Consider the following 18,855-nt stretch of genomic DNA (forward strand, 5'->3'; position numbering starts at 1 on the left):
TATTATGCAACTGCAGAATGTGCCAACCATGTCAATAGGGTCCAGCTGCAGCCTCGGAGATTGTTCTCTCACGGGCAACTTCCGCCAGCCACACGACATTTCTGCCGCTGACAGGACAATGCGCTGATTGGTGGAAAGTACGGAAGTATCTCGAAGTACGTCTGACGTATCTCGAAGTACGTCTGACGTTTCTCTACGTTACAGATCATATCCGCATGAAATAAACTAAAATGTTAAAACCCATTTAGACTGTTTCTCATTCCTGTACTGTTGTTTATACTCTGCTCCTGTGTTGTAACCCAACCCCCTCCAATGTACAGTAAATGACCAAGTATGGTTTTGTCAATATTCCAATGTACAGTTTTGCTTGTACAGTTGTACAGTGTCCCCCACCCCCCCACCCCTCCTACCCGACCCCCCCCCCCCCCCCCAACCACCTCCAATGTACAGTCCCCTGATAACAAACTATCATTACACATGGGCAAAACAGAGTCCATTCTCTTCGGTTCAAATAACAAACTCAGCAAGACCGACGGCTTCTCAGTTACAGTGGGTGACAATATTGTCACAAGGAAAGATGAAATTACCTACCTGGGTTCCATCCTAGAGGCTAATCTCTCCTGTGACAAAATGGCATCCAATGTAATAAAAAAAGTCAACCAACGAACTCGATTCTTGTACCGGATCTCCTCTCTGGTAAACAAGAATACCCTGAAGACTCTGGCAGGAGCACTCATTCAGGGGTACTACGACTATGCTTGCACCTCATGGTACCAAAGCACCTCAAAGGCGCTAAAAACAAAATTACAAACATCTCAAAACAAACTGGTCAGACTACTGCTTGACCTTACTCCTAGAACCCACCTCACCCCTGCCCACTTTGACAACCTAGGATGGCTTAGAGTAGACGACAGAGTACAGCAACTTGCAATGGGCCTGGTCTACAAGATACACTACACGACCAAGGTACCCATGTACATGTCAAAATACTTCCCAAAGGTCAGTGAATACCACGATCACAACACCAGAGGGAGCTCCACAAATCATGTTAAACCCAGATTCGGCTCAAATAAGGGACTAAACACGTTTCGCAATTATGCCACATCAATGTGGAACGCCCTACCCAAAGCTGTAAAGGAATGTGGATCACTACCCACTTTCAAAACCTCTCTCAAGGGACACCTACGGCAGACTGCAATTCAACACTGGCCCCTGTAAATATCCTAACCCAACCCCCTCCAATGTACAGTCATTTACCTAGTATGGTTTTGTCAATAGTCCAATGTACAATTTTGTTTGTTTGTACAGTGTCTCCCCCCCCCCCCCCTCAATGTACAGTTTTGCTTGTATATACAGTGTGCCCCCCCCCCCAACCACCTCCAATGTAGATTACCCAGTATGGTTGTCAATATCCCAGTGTACCCAACCCCCCCCCACCCAACCTCCTCCAATGTACAGTTTCTACGTCAAATGTATATACTCCCTTTTCCTGACTCCTTCTGTATCACAAACAGTACTGTATTTGCAAATCTGGTATGTCATAAATGTATAGATGTAGCAGTACTGACTATCTGTATGTCATGTATGTCATATATGTCCTGATGAATTGAAAATGGGGGACCCTGATGTAAACAAGACGAAAGTCTTTCTCTGGTCTGCATCCCCTTAACAATTGTGTGTATTGAGCTGTACTGTATTGTACCCATTCTGCAATCTGTTAATAAAGTTTTCAATCAATCAATCAACCCCCCCCCCCCCCCCCCCCCCCCCCCACCTACCCAACCTCCTCCAATGTACAGTTTCTACGTCAAATGTATATACTCTCTTTTCTGGACTCTTTTTGTATCACAAACAATACTGTATTTGCAAATCTGGTATGTCATAAATGTATAGATGTAGCAGTACTGTCTATCTGTATGTCGTGTATGTCATATATGTTATGATGAATTGAAAATGGGGGACCCTGATGTAAACAAGACGAAAGTCTTTCTCTGGATTGAAAATGGGGGACCCTGATGTAAACAAGACGAAAGTCTTTCTCTGGTCTGCATACCCTTAACAATTGTGTGTATTGAGCCGTACTGTATTGTACCCATTCTGCAATCTGTTAATACAATTTTCATCCAATCAATCACTTGTGCGGTTCCTACATTGTATAGGAAATTAAATTAAGAAAATAAACATTTAAACAACTGTGTCTTTAATGTATTACTGTATTGTATTGTATGGGCGGGAAAGGAGGAAATAAATCATCATCAACTGAAAATAAACAAACATGTCAAGCAAAAAAAGGTTACAACTGACACTTATTATTAATATACAAATATTTTAAAAGAACCATTTCAACCCCCATTTACTTTACCAAACCAATCAATAATATGTAGAAATTATAAATAAAGAATAATGATTAGAAATAATTCTACAGAATACAAATGTTAATATGAACATGATGTGGTGTAGGAGCAACATAATGCTATTCCTTCAACACCTCGTTCACCACTGAACAAACAGGTTACTGGTGCATATCAGACACATAATGCTATTCCTTCAACACCTCATTCACCACAACTACAGTATTATTATATGGTCCAAAATGGTCTCCCTTCCTTCTTCATTTGTTTGTTGATCCTCCGGTCAAATTCCTCCACCTCACTGAAACAATACAAAAGGACAACATAATACATTTTATTTATATAGCACTTTATTAGAAGTCATCTCGAATTGCTTCACAAAAGATACATGCATAATATAATAATGAATACAATACATACATAATTATATAATTATTATTAGTAATAAATAGAAAAATACAAAATTATAATAGAATTAGCAGTAAGATAATGTACCACCATATATTTATTGTAGGGCAAAATAACTGATATACATACCCTCATCTCGCACCTTGTTGCTCATATGCACATGTCCAGAGTCATCTGCAGAAAGGAACAGGTTTCAGTCACAGGCAGATTGCATATCATTGATATCAATTAAAAACACATGGGTTTAGAGAATGAAGAGAGAGAGAAAGAATGAGTAACATGTCTAGAATGCATTACAATTAACGTACTTATTATAATGTATTATAATCTGCTCATGAATGAATGATTTTATTTCGGTCTTTTACAAAGCATATAGAACATTTAATCTGCTCATAACACTGTATAATTATAGTCATAAGCACACTTGATATTCATGATGATTTATAACAATAATCATAAACATTATAAAAATACTTCTACAATAAATACTTATAGTGACTATAAAGTGATTGTATTGCATTGTAAAAGGGTTATAATGTACTACAATTATGGGAATTACAATCCACTGCAATAGTGCAAAAGAAAATGTCCATGAGTGACCAGTAATTATGAAGTATTATACTTGACCTAATAAGTAATTAAAAAAGCAGATTATAACGCATTATAAGTATGTTTATAAAAATAATTCACCCATTGATTTAAGTTGAGGTACTATAAAACAAGAACATGGAATAGAATTGAATTCTATTGAAAATGGGGGACCCTGATGTAAACAAGACGAAAGTCTTTCTCTGGTCTGCATCCCCTTAACAATTGTATGTATTGTATTGAGCTGTACTGTACTGCAATCTGTTAATAAACTTTTCAATCAATCAATCAATCAATCAATCAATCAATCAATCAATAGAATGTGCATTTAACAAATCAATGCTGGCTGACCTCTCAGTGGCCTGGATGACCTCTCAGTGGCCTGGTAAAAGGTAGAAGTGCTTCGTAAGACTGCATCTGTCTTTGGTGGGCATCTGTCTCACTTCGCCAAACTCTTCAAAGCAGTTCATGACCTGTGTGGTTTAAAACAGGATATGAAGATTAGTTTGGCTGTGAGTAAGAGAGTAGGTAATACAGTGTTATTTATTGTATTATTGATGTCTTTGTATGATCCTGCTTTGTCAGCTGCTTTATGAGAAGCTTGGTTGGTCCTTGCTGATGGAGAGGCACAACTGGTATTTGTTCATTTTTAAGGCCCTTATTGGTAAGCTACCTCCTTGTACTACATCATTATTGGTAAGCTACCTCCTTATACTACATCATTATTGGTAAGCTACCTCCTTATACTACATTATTATTGGTAAGCTACCTCCTTATACTACATCATTATTGGTAAGCTACCTCCTTATACTACATCATTATTGGTAAGCTACCTCCTTATACTACATTATTATTGGTAAGCTACCTCCTTGTACTACATCATTATTGGAATTTTATTTTGGAACCTATAGAACCCGTTCTAGTGGTTAAGGTCCCCTGAGTTTTCTCTGAACAGGGTAAATCTACATTTTGCTATGATGCCTCTCTAGCTCATGGAATGAACTCCAACGGTCCTTAAAGCTTGAGATTCTCCCCTCTGTTGCAGAGTTTAAAACATTGATCTCCAACCTTTGTCAATCAAGTTGTACGTGTTTTAATTGATTGTTATCCTTGCTTATGTCTTATTGTTGTGATTTTATATTCTGTGTGATTTGATATGCCTTTTCTTCCTTATTTCTCTATGTACACTCTAAATGTAAACGAGGGAAACCTCAGTTGCCTTTCGAGTTTAAATAAAGGTTTGAAATTAAATGAGCTAGCAGCCAAAGCTTTCCTTGCATAATATACTCAGAAAATAGTTTCCATTTGCAACACTTGCCGTCGTGAACAGATCCTCGATATGCAGGTCATGAGAGTGCTCTTTGAATGTCCTATCGATGAACTGAATGAGAAGAGAGCCTGTCTCTGGGTGTCTGTATGACACATTATCTGCAAGTGAAAGAAAGATTGGACAACATATAAAGACAAATGCTTGGTCATCTCTCAGTCTCTTTGTGTATGAAATATATTTGATCTAAAAGGTTTGTTTATCAAGAAGATTAAAATAAGTATATTTTATATATTATTATGATCAAATAATCAGTTTTTTTAATCATGGACACACTGACCAGGGGTGCTGGACAGAAGGGAGATGAAGTCTTTCTCTATGTGCGGACCCGCCGGGGGAAGAGCATCCTCCACAAACCCCCCTTCATCAGTAGCCGGCTGGGATGGGTCGTCAGTACTGTTCATAGCAGGTGCCTTATCGTCCGGAAGCCCATCGCTAACCAAAGCAACTCCTTTGTTCCCTGAAACAACATGAAAAGAGTTCCTTAAATACACTGTGTATAACTCCACTCTAGGGATGTCCCGATCCGATCACGTGATTGTCAGAAGATCGGAATCGGGGGGGGGGGGGGGGGGGGGGGGGATCAGGATTTTTTTTTTCTTTTTTTACTAGACTAGTTCAGAGTCTAGAATTATTCTGCACTAAGCCAATTTTATATTTTATTTGATTATTTATGACTGAATGTAACTGAACTTGTGAAGCTAGTCAAGCTACCTCTGTCACTGCACTACCTTTTGTTATTGCACTATTCTGCATGTCATTTGTTTTTTAGTTTACATGGTTATTTTGTGGTGCACCACTGATAAGCTTTATTTTTATTTTGTTTTGAATTTTGATCCAATGCTGCAATAAGTGAAAAAAAATAAGCTCTAATAATATCCATGTTGGATATAATGGATATACTGTTAAAAAAAGTCATATCCATGTTGTATTTTTTTTTCTTTTCTTTTTTCTTAATGCATTGCCGAAAGATTGGATCGGGAAAAAAATCAGTATCGGATACTCAATATCACATGATCGGGATCGGATTGGGAGCAGAGAAATGCGATCGGCACATCTCTACTCCACTCGTTCAAAGCCGACAATAAAAAGTGCCATATAAATTTGGCCTAGTTTTAGTGTGGACTGTGTAGTTTGGAAATGTCATTTAGATGCCGGATAAAACATTAAATGCATACTCCTTGCCATTTGGCCGGGGTTATTGTATTTAACCTCAGCTCCCTATGAGTTGAAATAGAGGTTTGAAATGAAAATGGGAGAGAAACAGCAATCACTCCACAGCATTTCTGGGGGGAAAAGAGCAAGAAAGAAAGACGGAAAGAAAACAAACCAACAAGCGTGGAACACCGCAGACATTCTTCACATTCACAACAACTACCGTAGCAATCTTACATATACCGTGCATGTTACTGCCTGCGGCTGCCGCCATTACATTGCTCAACTCTCTGGCTCCCTCCCGGACGGTGTGTGCATGTTCACGCACCATATTTATCTGTTGAGGTCATGTGCTTATTCTATGTGCTTATAGGGAGGTGTAGTCTGACGCCACTGGTTGTTCCACCCGTATAGGGATTTATCATTGGGAAAATAGATTATCGGCTATTGTAACAATTCTGCCGCATGGAATTTGAAAAACGTTCCACTTTTGCACAAAATGAGTTCCCTTCTATCACTAACATTATTGTTTAAGCATTTTTGGTTGAAATAAAATTCGTCTATTTTTTTTTATTATTAATTGCGAATATTTTCATGTTGAGCTATAGATTGTGGATGAATAAGCACAGAAGGGTACACCATGCCAATGTGAATGCTTTATTTGTTTTAAACGAGACGATTTAGAAATGGGCAATGGGGAAATGCATTGGGTTGGACAGAGGGTGGAACACGAAAAACGGCAATGACGTAACCACTACACCTCCCTATTGTATGTGCTTGCACCACTATGCAAATGTAATTCCTCATGGAAAATTAAGCCATCTGAAAGACGGTGAAATGATCACCTCCCCTGCAGGCCTGGATTATGATGACCTTGGGTTTGTCCTTCAGAGCAGGACAGTTCTGCGTGTTCAGGTGTTTGAAGATGTCGTCAATCGGGAATTCATCGCGGGATCCTGGAGGGTCGCTTTCCTTCCAGCCGACACCACAGACCTTTCCCAACTTCCCATGAGACATGAGGACCACAAAGACACTGTCTGTCTGGGAGAGACGCGGATCTTTAGAGAACGCCTTCACCGCCTCGTCAATAGCCTGCAAGAGCAAACAAGTCGAATAGTTTCTTCATTCAATTGACATTATCTCAAATCTCACCCCCTTTTTTCTTGATCCTCCAATCACAACTGTTGCTTCTCCCGGACAAGCAAGGAAAGCAACAGTTGTGATTGGAGGATCGGTATTACTACACCTCCTCACCTACAATATTACATCACTGAACCTACAGTATTACTACACCTCCTCACCTACAATATTACATCACTGAACCTACAGTATTAATACACCTCCGCACCTACAATATTACTAGTTACATCACTGAACCTACAGTATTAATACACCTCCGCACCTACAATATTACTAGTTACATCACTGAACCTACAGTATTACTAACGTTACACCACTGAACCTACAGTATTACTAACGTTACACCACTGAACCTACAGTATTACTAACGTTACACCACTGAACCTACAGTATTACTAAAGTTACACCACTGAACCTACAGTATTACTAACGTTACACCACTGAACCTACAGTATTACTAACGTTACACCACTGAACCTACAGTATTACTAACGTTACACCACTGAACCTACAGTATTACTAACGTTACACCACTGAACCTACAGTATTACTAACGTTACACCACTGAACCTACAGTATTACTAACGTTACACCGCTGAACCTACAGTATTACTAACGTTACACCACTGAACCTATAGTATTACTAACGTTACACCACTGAACCTATAGTATTACTAACGTTACACCACTGAACCTACAGTATTACTAACGTTACACCACTGAACCTACAGTATTACTAACGTTACACCACTGAACCTACAGTATTACTAACGTTACACCACTGAACCTACAGTATTACTAACGTTACACCACTGAACCTATAGTATTACTAACGTTACACCACTGAACCTATAGTATTACTAACGTTACACCACTGAACCTATAGTATTACTAACGTTACACCACTGAACCTACAGTATTACTAACGTTACACCACTGAACCTATAGTATTACTAACGTTACACCACTGAACCTATAGTATTACTAACGTTACACCACTGAACCTACAGTATTACTAACGTTACACCACTGAACCTACAGTATTACTAACGTTACACCACTGAACCTACAGTATTACTAACGTTACACCACTGAACCTACAGTATTACTAACGTTACACCACTGAACCTATAGTATTACTAACGTTACACCACTGAACCTATAGTATTACTAACGTTACACCACTGAACCTACAGTATTACTAACGTTACACCACTGAACCTATAGTATTACTAACGTTACACCACTGAACCTATAGTATTACTAACGTTACACCACTGAACCTATAGTATTACTAACGTTACACCACTGAACCTATAGTATTACTAACGTTACACCACTGAACCTATAGTATTACTAACGTTACACCACTGAACCTACAGTATTACTAACGTTACACCACTGAACCTACAGTATTACTAACGTTACACCACTGAACCTATAGTATTACTAACGTTACACCACTGAACCTACAGTATTACTAACGTTACACCACTGAACCTATAGTATTACTAACGTTACACCACTGAACCTACAGTATTACTAACGTTACACCACTGAACCTACAGTATTACTAACGTTACACCACTGAACCTATAGTATTACTAACGTTACACCACTGAACCTACAGTATTACTAACGTTACACCACTGAACCTATAGTATTACTAACGTTACACCACTGAACCTACAGTATTACTAACGTTACACCACTGAACCTACAGTATTACTAACGTTACACCACTGAACCTATAGTATTACTAACGTTACACCACTGAACCTACAGTATTACTAACGTTACACCACTGAACCTATAGTATTACTAACGTTACACCACTGAACCTACAGTATTACTAACGTTACACCACTGAACCTACAGTATTACTAACGTTACACTACTGAACCTACAGTATTACTAACGTTACACCATTGAACCTACCTGTGCAGAGAGGTTCCTGTATTTCTTCACACTGTATCCCAATAGTTTGAAAAGATTCTCCATGTTCTCCTCATCTTTGACAGCTCCTCCCCTGTTCATGCAGGGATTTTCAAACTCTATATTAGTGATCAAAAGGGCCAGCCGCTTCCTTTTGGACGGATCAATCATGGGGTATACCTGTCGGAGCAAAATAAAAAATTATGAATAATAAAGTCTCACTCTAAAATGAGATATCTCACATTTGAAATATCAAGAGCTACACGGAAATAAAACGAATAACAATAACATTTCCATTTTCCCTTATAAAAGGATAGTTTTGTAGAGATTTTTCACAAGCCTATCTGAATTGTAAAAAGAAAATGTTTTATTAGAAGTGGCAAGGAAGTACATGTTTACTTTCATGCTCTTTTGTTTCTCTTGCACGAACCCATCAGAACAGTGGATGAGTCCGGAGGATGTGGGCGTGGCCTGCTGGTCAGGTGACGGGACACCTGTGAAACCATAGGAGAGGGTTACTGTGGAACGATACCGTCTCAGCTAACAGGCTTCTGAAGCAGCATGTCACCAAGAGGAGTGTAGGATACATATATCTTTTTATTTGGCACGTGTTGACGTGTTTCAGCAGCAGCCTTCTTCAGGACATAATGACATGAATAATGTGTGAAGGGACAAGGTCATATCCAGACACACAGAGACACATCTTCAAGTTGGAATCATTGGTTAATTACCGTAATTCCTCTAATAGTAACCGGGTCTCAAATACAAGCCGGGTCTCTATTAATGGCCGGGTGCGCTCTTGAGCTAAGCAATTATAAGCCGGCCTCCTAATACAAGCCGGGTTACTAATATACTGAGCTGCATATTGAGCTAGTTACTTGATTTCACTTTGAAAACGTTGAAATGACCAGTGACCACCTGTAATTGCACTGTTTACCATTTCATACAGTACTTGGTTTCAATAAATGAACCCAGTACATTTTACTGGGTTCAAACTGACACAAAATGTTGATTTATTCATTATGATCCGTTTGAAAATTTGAAATATAGGCCTCCCTCTTATACAGGCCTCCTCCTATACAAGCCTGGTACCCGCTACAGTTGAAACAAATACAAGCCGGGGTTACTATTAGAGGAATTACGGTAATCACATCATATACACCAGCTAGTCAATTGTGTCACATACATTACTCGCATTACATTACTCATTGGTACAGTAAAGCCTCCTCTCAATGTTGTTAGTTCCCAACCCAGCCTACCATCAATTGGTTCAACTCCCTGGACTCCACCATTACTAAGTTTTACTGGAAGAATAAAAAAGCAAGAATTAAGTTAACCACCTTTCAAAAAAACAAAAACCAAGGAGGACTTGAAGCACCTAACTTTCTCAACTATTATCTGGCCAACCAATTAATATACATCTACAAATGGATTCACCCTACCCAACAATACAACCCCTGGGAAGACATTGAGAAGGACGTGTGCATGGAAATCTCACCACAAGATCTTCCATTCTTTCTTCTTTAGCACAAGCATAAAACATCACTCTTGTTTTAGGAATACAGTAATTTCCACAACTCTGACAGCCTGGTGGAAAGCCAACAAAATCACTGGTAACACACTAACCCCCTGTAAATACACACCAATCTGGCACAACCCTGACTTTCAACTCGGCAAATCACCCATATACTTCCCAGCTTGGAAACAAAAAGGCATTACTCATCTTCACCACATCTTCACAGACAACAGCCCAATCACTTATCAAGATTTGACTAAATTTGCACAAACACATTCACAATGACTAACAACACTAACCTTCAATTAATCCAATAAGGTGTTACACAGAGTACATATCACACAGACAGCACAGGATGTTTCAAATGGGATTTGCAAGCACAGATGTATGCTCCCATTGCACCCTCAACACCCCAGACAACTATTTCCATGCCACCTGGCCACCATGGCCACCATGCCCACCAAGACTTGAAATATATATTTTTTAATATTTTTCTTATTTTACTACAGTTTTTATTTAATTTTGTACTGTAAATAGTTAAAACGTATAATACATAATAAAGTTGTCCCCCGAAGAGCGGGGGAAGGTGGATGGAGTGCCCTCAAAAAAGGTCCGGGGAAAAAGAGGGGGGAAAAATGTTGTTAGTTCGGAATCTTGGAACTTGTTTGACTTGTTCTAGCGACTCGCTGGTAACACTCTAAAGTTCTTCCAACATTTACTGAATTTAAGTGTATGATTTCCAATCACTGTGTCAACTTGTGACTGTTTTAACTAATGTTTAAAACATTTTATAGCTCATTCTGCTTATTGACTTCCTGAAACGTCTAATTTTAGAATTGTATACCTTGTACATTTTATACAGAATCAGTTACCGTAAGCCCATTCAAGGGTATGATGATGACGTCAATGTTAAATAATATCTGTGTAGGTTAGTTAATTTGCATGCTGTAGTAGTAAACTAAGCTTACTTTAGCCCAATTCTGAATTAAGTGGGCGCGTTCTTCTAAAGAGTCCAATTTTATAGAAATACTTTTATTAGAAATACTTTTATTATCCCGTGGGAAATTTGACACTTACATTTGACACTTATCAGTGGCGGCTCTGCCACTAGGGGCGCAAGGGCGCCGACCCACCTGCTGACTGCTGTTAAATCAGAGAGAAGAAGAAAATAAAACTTTTTAGTTTTTAGTTTTATAGCCCTATAAATAATATAAACATGTTTAAAATTAATAACATTTACTCATTTTAAGTATGTTTGTGTTTCCAATGCACAATATAACGTTATTATATAAAATAAAAAAATACTCGTTTTCTTGAACAGGAAGTGACATCATTTTTTTTTTTTTTTTTTTTGGCCCGGGCTAGACGCAATAGCGCTCTGAGTGCGCGTCACGTTTTGATCGCTGTATCCGTCGAAGCCAATCAGTGCGTAACGCGTTGTGCGTTGAAATATGACTATTATGTTGGAATCCGGGCGCGATTTGAAGCGGTCTAGCCAGTAGCGTCAAGAATTTCTGTAGCCGCATTTCGCGGAGACGCTCTCTGATTGGCCGACGCCAGTATTTTTTTCCGTAGCAGAATTTCACAGAGACGATCTCTGATTGGCCGAATCCAATTTCTAATGTTCCAATTCTAGCTTATTCCGGTCCGTTGGTGAGAGATAGTTGTGTTGTTGTTGTGTTGTTGTGAAATGCAGGCAGCAGAGCGTGCCGTGACTGCAAGTTCTTTAGATGGTTAAGCTTAGGCACTCTTTCAAAGTTGGTTAAGGTTAGAGTTTGTCTTAGAGCATGGCGATAGAACGCCAGGTAGTTTGCAGTCTGTTCGACGCGGAAAAATGGACAAAGAAATGTACTTGTGTTGTGCTAACAGCCTAACAAGCTAACACTTGGCTAACAAGCTATATGGCGGATGCAGTCTGGAGACAGTGGACAGTGGATATACATCAACAGTGGATTATACACGTTTATCAAGCTCTCCTGCCCTGGACGTTTCAACTAAACAGTGAGTCTCTCTCTCTCTCTCTCTCTCGCTCTCTCGCTCTCTCTCTCTCGCTATACACAGCTGTCTCCGCGAAATGCGGCTACGGAAAAAAGTATTGACTGTGCTTGCTGAGACGATAATTAATAGGCTAGCGATTCAAAACGCGCTGCTATGTTGTGAACTATGACATTAATTTAGCTGCTGCTGATGCATAATGAATGAATGGTGAGTTGTTTAAAATGACAACATACATGTGTTAATTATTTGATTTGATTGATCCGAGAGACGGAGAGAGATTGCTCCAGAGCATCTCAGAGCATTACATTTTCAACTCGACCTATTAACGAGAACTGCGACCTACAAGGCACCAGCGCCAGCGGCCGCCACTGACACTTATGATTCTGAAGAGGGCTGAAGAAGCCCCACGGGCTACCAGGTGACAAAAACGAAAGTGTGACTCGAGGCTGCCACGTTGCGGCGAAACTCATCTGACAATGAAACGAAAGGTGTAACCGGCGCCTAATTACATAGGCCTACTGCACCAGAGATAACATGCAAGTCAATGTAGGTAGGCTACGCCTATTCTCATGCACAGGCACGTGCACACATAGAGGCCAAGGGGTGCTTGAGCACCTGCCTTTTTGAGCCTCATCAAAAAAGTGCCCTTTTTGGATTTTTTTTTTTTTTAACCGTTACGCATATAGACTGCCCTTCCAACTGAAAAATATCAGGATAGAATAAAAATATTAGGTAAAGAGAGAGAGATGCCCCATATTCCATTGCAGTTTGCACGGCCTCCTCACCGTGCCTCTCCGCGGACCTATATATTTTATGCATAGCGTGGGTGGTGATGATGATGATGATAGAAACCGCTGTGGCGCATACAGTTGAATGCTGGTATTACACTCATTGAGGGACACGAAGAAGTCAAGTCCGATGGGATTTGGGAATCTCAAATACAAATCGGGATTGGAATAAAAAATGCATTTATATTAAACAATACAGAATATACAGCACTTCTTGGGGTCTGTAGGGTAAGCACTTATTCCCTCCCCCCTGAACATTTATGGAGATGTATGGGCCTTTTAAGTCAGTGATAAAAGTGTCTTTCAGAGCTCCTGCACTGATTATTATAGTTCAATATTCAATATTTGATCACCAAAACCCCCCAAAAAGCATAAAAAGGGCCCCCCCCCCCTACACGCGCTCGGTTAATATATACACACAAGTGTAGTGCCATTTTCAGCCTTTGAGCACCTGCCCCTCTAAAGTCCTGTGCACGTCCCTGCTCATGCATGAGGCAAATTGTGGGGGGGAAGTGGGGAACTGTCTCATTGATTTCGCTGCTTCAAAGCCGAGGAGCCGAAACAGTAACAAGTTCCCCTTTTTTTTTTTTACTCGTTTATGGTGTACTATTTGTCAAATAAACAAATCTAAACATTGTGCATCGACAAAAAAGCTTTAATAAGATTGAGCGCGAGTAACCTAAATGATGGAGAGGAGAGAGAGAGATTTGATTGATTTTGGGGCTCATTATTACACTTATTGGACCGAAGCCACATTTCCCGAGTCTAATTCAAAATGTATGAACCTGTACTTTTCATATCGTGCCTGCGGCCCTGGTCACATAATTTCCAAGGCAAAATAAATAGGTCTAATTCTAAATAATTATCTCATATAGCTGAATGAATGAATGAATGAATGAATGAATGAATGAATGAATGAATGAATGAATAAATGCAAACTTTATTTGACAGATTGCAGAATGGGCACATGAATACAGTACACCTCAATACACACAATTGTTAAGGGGCTGCAGACCTGAGAAAGACTTTCGTCTTGTTTACATCAGGGTCCCCCATTTTCAATTCATAGTGAAGAGCGCGCTTTGCTGCTCGTTTAATAAACTTTGAGTAGAGGCAAAAAAAAATAGCCACCACCTATTATTTATTTTCATATAGTAAAACGTACCTGCTGTCGATAACTTTGACTCCAGTTCCTTTGCAATGTTGTTGCAGCCTCTCGCCGCCAGTAGCTTGACGGTCTCTTGAATGGCACGGGGTTCAGTGAAGACTTGAACCAGTTTATCGGCGAGATCCAGGCTATCAGCGTTCTGGACCGCACTGCGACGCACGCGTGGTTCCTCTCTGCGATCGATCAGTTGGTTCCGAACTCGTTTCAGTACTGAGCCGTACTGTATTGTACCCATTCTGCAATCTGTTAAATAAAGTTTTCATTCATTCATTCATTCAGGTCCAAGTCGCTCAAGTCATCCAATGCCTCAAATATAAAGGCATGGGCGGTTTTGGCCATGTCTGTTGTTCAAACGTGAAATATACAACAGCGCAGTCTCGTTGAGTCCAAAACGAAAGTGAGTTACACAGACAGACATACAGTTACATAAACACGCTAAGATACGGAAATAATAATGCTTCCTGCAGGGGCGAACTTTCTTTTATAAGGGAGGGACAGGGGGCCCGGGGCCGGGGGACATTTCCCCCTCTAGCCTTCAAATAAGCTGCGAGACCAGCAGAAAAACGTGTTTGTAAGTGTTAAGGTATTTTATGACTACACACAGCACCACGGTTTAAAGGAGGAAGGGTGATCTTATCTCTTTTCAAACAGATATACTGAGACGGAGCAGGATGAAAATCATACAGGAGACCTACTCCTTAAATTACTGAAAAGTGTCTTAAATTATCTATGCATATAGGCAAACGAGTCAATATCTATGGCATGATTTGGCATTCATTTAGAAGATTAAAAGGATACTAAATATTTATAGTCTAAAATGTAAAGTACATATAAATAAACATAACGTTCTCTCTGATTATAAGAACAGGTAATGAGGATGATCAAACGATACAAGAATTGTTTAGCCTATGTAGATTATGTTTTGAATTAGAAATGACAATAACCACATGATTGTAATTAATCTGATAAAGTCTTTTTCAGGTATGTGGAACGCCCTACCCAAAGCTGTAAAGGAATGTGGATCACTACCCACTTTCAAAACCTCTCTCAAGGGACACCTACGGGAGACTGCAATTCAAAACTGGCCCCTGTAAATATCCTAACCCAACCCCCTCCAATGTACAGTCATTTACCTAGTATGGTTTTGTCAATAGTCCAATGTACAATTTTGTTTGTTTGTACAGTGTCTCCCCCCCCCCTCAATGTTCAGTTTTGCCAATGTACAGTCATTTACCTAGTATGGTTTTGTCAATAGTCCAATGTACAATTTTGTTTGTTTGTACAGTGTCCCCCCCCCCCCCTCAATGTACAGTTTTGCTTGTTTATACAGTGTGCCCCCCCCCCCCCAACCACCTCCAATGTAGATTACCCAGTATGGTTGTCAATATCCCAGTGTACCCAACCCCCCCCACCCAACCTCCTCCAATGTACAGTTTCTACGTCAAATGTATATACTCCCTTTTCCTGACTCCTTCTGTATCACAAACAGTACTGTATTTGCAAATCTGGTATGTCATAAATGTATAGATGTAGCAGTACTGACTATCTGTATGTCATGTATGTCATATATGTCCTGATGAATTGAAAATGGGGGACCCTGATGTAAACAAGACGAAAGTCTTTCTCTGGTCTGCATCCCCTTAACAATTGTGTGTATTGAGCTGTACTGTATTGTACCCATTCTGCAATCTGTTAATAAAGTTTTCAATCAATCAATCAATCAGGTATAATAGAAGGTACAAACAATAATAAAAGAAGCGATGTGTTTGTCTTTGAAAATTACCAAACAATATATATGTGTCTATGGTGGAATTGATAAGTGTACTGTTTTAACCAGGATAAAGTTAATCTCCTCTAATAACGGGGAAGAGGAGTGTCTGAAACAAACGTCCCCAGTTATCAAACTAGCCACAGAACCGTGATTGGATGAGCCAGTTGTGGGCGTCATAGGGATGACATTTGGGTTAGGCAAAAAATAGTTCAGAGTATATTTGCTTATAAAACGTAATTGCCTAATTCAATTATTTTTTATTTCTCCACGTGGTGAATACACAGGTCACAACATGTTTACATGAACGTTTTGGAGTTGTATTTGGAGTGTATTTCGTGACTGTATACAGTGTAAGGAACGTCAGGCTCCGGATCTCCCCCACTTCCAGTGATGAAGCTCCGGATCTCCCCACTTCCATGAAGCTAAGCTACGCTAACGGAGCGACTGTTCCCAAAGCTAAATGCACGCACAGAGACAAAAAAGGTATGTATCTTCTTGTCTAACTCCAGGGAAGATGTTAAATAAGCTAATTTCCCAAAATGTTGGAGTTTTCCTTTAAGGCACTGTGGCAGGAGGAGAACGGAACACAGACGGATGGACCACACGGTGGACGAGAGACACCATACCCTGCAACAGGAGACGAATTCAGCCGAGCATCCTGTCTCCAGCAGAGAACTGCAGATTAGACAGAAATAATTCGAGGATCTGTTGATAATCTTTTTGATTAGTTTGGAACATTCTGAAGCCGACTTTGTCCTAGGAGCGGCTTTAGAATCCAACATTAGTCTAATAGGCGTTGTTTTGCAATAAACGCTATATTCTGATTTGAGCTTTTTGTCCGTCTGAAGATTATTCAACGCCGCCGTCTTTTTACTTTGATCGGGTGACTTCAGCCAGTAACAGATGTACAGAACACCACAGAGTACTCTCCTAGAATTATAGTATACCTCACGGGCCGCTGAACTCCTGTTACCATAGTAGCTATGCCAATTCCCCTGTAGTCTGGCTAAACCGAGTGTTTGATTGATTGATTGATTGATTGATTGATTGATTGAAAACTTTATTAACATATTGCAGAATGGGTACAATACAGTACAGCTCAATACAAACAACTGCTAAGAGGATGCAGACCAGAAAAATACTTTAGTCTTGTTTACATCAGGGTCCTCCGTGTGTGTGTGTGTGTGTGTGGGTGTGTGTGTGTGTGTGTACATTGTCATTGAATGTTGGTAATATCAGTGGTATATCTGTCATTTCTTACTTCTCCACATGATTTATTTGTAATTGTTGTTACTTGTTTGTTATTAAAGAAGAACCTGTGACTCCACTCAAACTCACAGTGTGAATGTTTGTACAACAGGCAACTTGTCTTACATTTTCTCTTGGTCAGTGATTTGGGTTCAACACAGGAAAGATGCCAGTTGACACATCTTGTAGCTGTGAACTTGCATATGCCATGCTCTGCTCATGGGACGGGGTTGCACGGCGTGCACGTCTGTGAGCAGAAGCACGCGCACGCACATGCACGGACGTGCACGCGCGTGCGCCCAGGAATGCACTGCACACGGCCGGTCGTCAGGTGTGTTCAAATAGGTTCTCAGATCTCAGCGATGTGTTTGTCTTTGAAATTACCAAACAATATATATATGTGTCTATGGTGGAATTGATAAGTGTACTGTTTTAACCAGGATAAAATTAATCTCCTCTAATACGGGCAGTGGTGCAGTCGTAATATGGGCCAAGGCCAAACGCCACGCGCACGCGCATACACATCTCTCTCCTCTTTCATGAGGCGGAGCTGGGGACGAGACGGGCGGTCTTTTGTCACATAACACACGCCCAACACTCCACACACACGCACACACACACACACGCACACGCGCACGCGCACACACACACACACACACACACACACACACACACACACACACACACACACACACACACACACACACAATGAACAATGAACACTGAGTGCCACAGAACACTGATCTATCCACACACAAGCACACATGAACACACACACGACACACACGCACACTTATGGCCAAAAAGGAAAGGTCACTTTAAATTAGTATAACAGCAGTAACAGTGCATTGCACTACCAAAGCTACCTAGCATGTCCTATATGCCCTGTAATAACTATGTACAGATACCGAGATGTCACACCATGTTACCTGTTACCTGTTTATTGCACAATGTTGTTTTTTATTGGATTCTATCACATGTTGTACCACTGTATTGCACATCGTTGCGGGCAAGACCACCCGCATTTCATTGTATACTTGTATGCCGTGACAAATAAAACTCTTGACTTGACTTGACTTGACACACACACACACACACACACACACACACACACACACACACACACACACACACACACACACACACACACACACACACACAGTCTAGGTGATAAGTGCCGGCCGGGGTATACGGCGCGACGAGTCATTTTGTGTCGTCGCGCCGTATACCCCGGCCGGCACTTATCACCTAGACTTTGCAGAATAATAGGATGCGCGCACTTCTGCCTCAGTGACGTAGCCTAAACGGCGTTTAACCGCGTTTGACCACCACTGCATGCCTGAATACGGGGAAGAGGTGTCTGAAATAAACGTCCCCAGTTATCAAAGTCCAGACCAGGCTGCAGAAACAAATTAGTGGGGGGGCATAAAATGTTTCGGGGGGGGGGGGGCACAAATGGTTT

General features: G+C 40.4%; 1 protein-coding gene across 3 annotated transcripts; it reads right to left on the reverse strand.

The window, feature by feature from the left end:
* Positions 1 to 2,179: 2,179 nt before the first annotated feature.
* LOC311246121 (caspase a-like) lies at positions 2,180 to 14,753 on the reverse strand. Of its 3 annotated transcripts, XM_084336202.1 has the most exons (11): positions 14,372 to 14,753; positions 11,498 to 11,563; positions 10,164 to 10,208; positions 9,304 to 9,398; positions 8,908 to 9,084; positions 6,675 to 6,921; positions 4,955 to 5,134; positions 4,666 to 4,775; positions 3,699 to 3,820; positions 2,889 to 2,933; positions 2,180 to 2,652 (listed from the first exon to the last, which is right to left on the reverse strand). In XM_084336202.1, the coding sequence occupies exons 1-9, from the start codon at positions 14,607 to 14,609 to the stop codon at positions 3,722 to 3,724; spliced, it is 1,257 nt and encodes a 418-aa protein (XP_084192328.1). In that variant the 5' UTR covers positions 14,610 to 14,753; the 3' UTR covers positions 2,180 to 2,652; positions 2,889 to 2,933; positions 3,699 to 3,721. The 3 variants fall into 3 exon arrangements, with proteins under 3 accessions (XP_084192328.1, XP_084192329.1, XP_084192330.1); XM_084336203.1 differs by lacking the exon at positions 10,164 to 10,208; XM_084336204.1 differs by lacking the exons at positions 10,164 to 10,208; positions 11,498 to 11,563.
* Positions 14,754 to 18,855: the final 4,102 nt, after the last annotated feature.

The sequence above is a fragment of the Notolepis coatsorum genome (assembly GCF_963971535.1).
Source record: "Notolepis coatsorum genome assembly, chromosome: 1".
Classification (NCBI taxonomy): Eukaryota; Metazoa; Chordata; class Actinopteri; order Aulopiformes; family Paralepididae; genus Notolepis; species Notolepis coatsorum.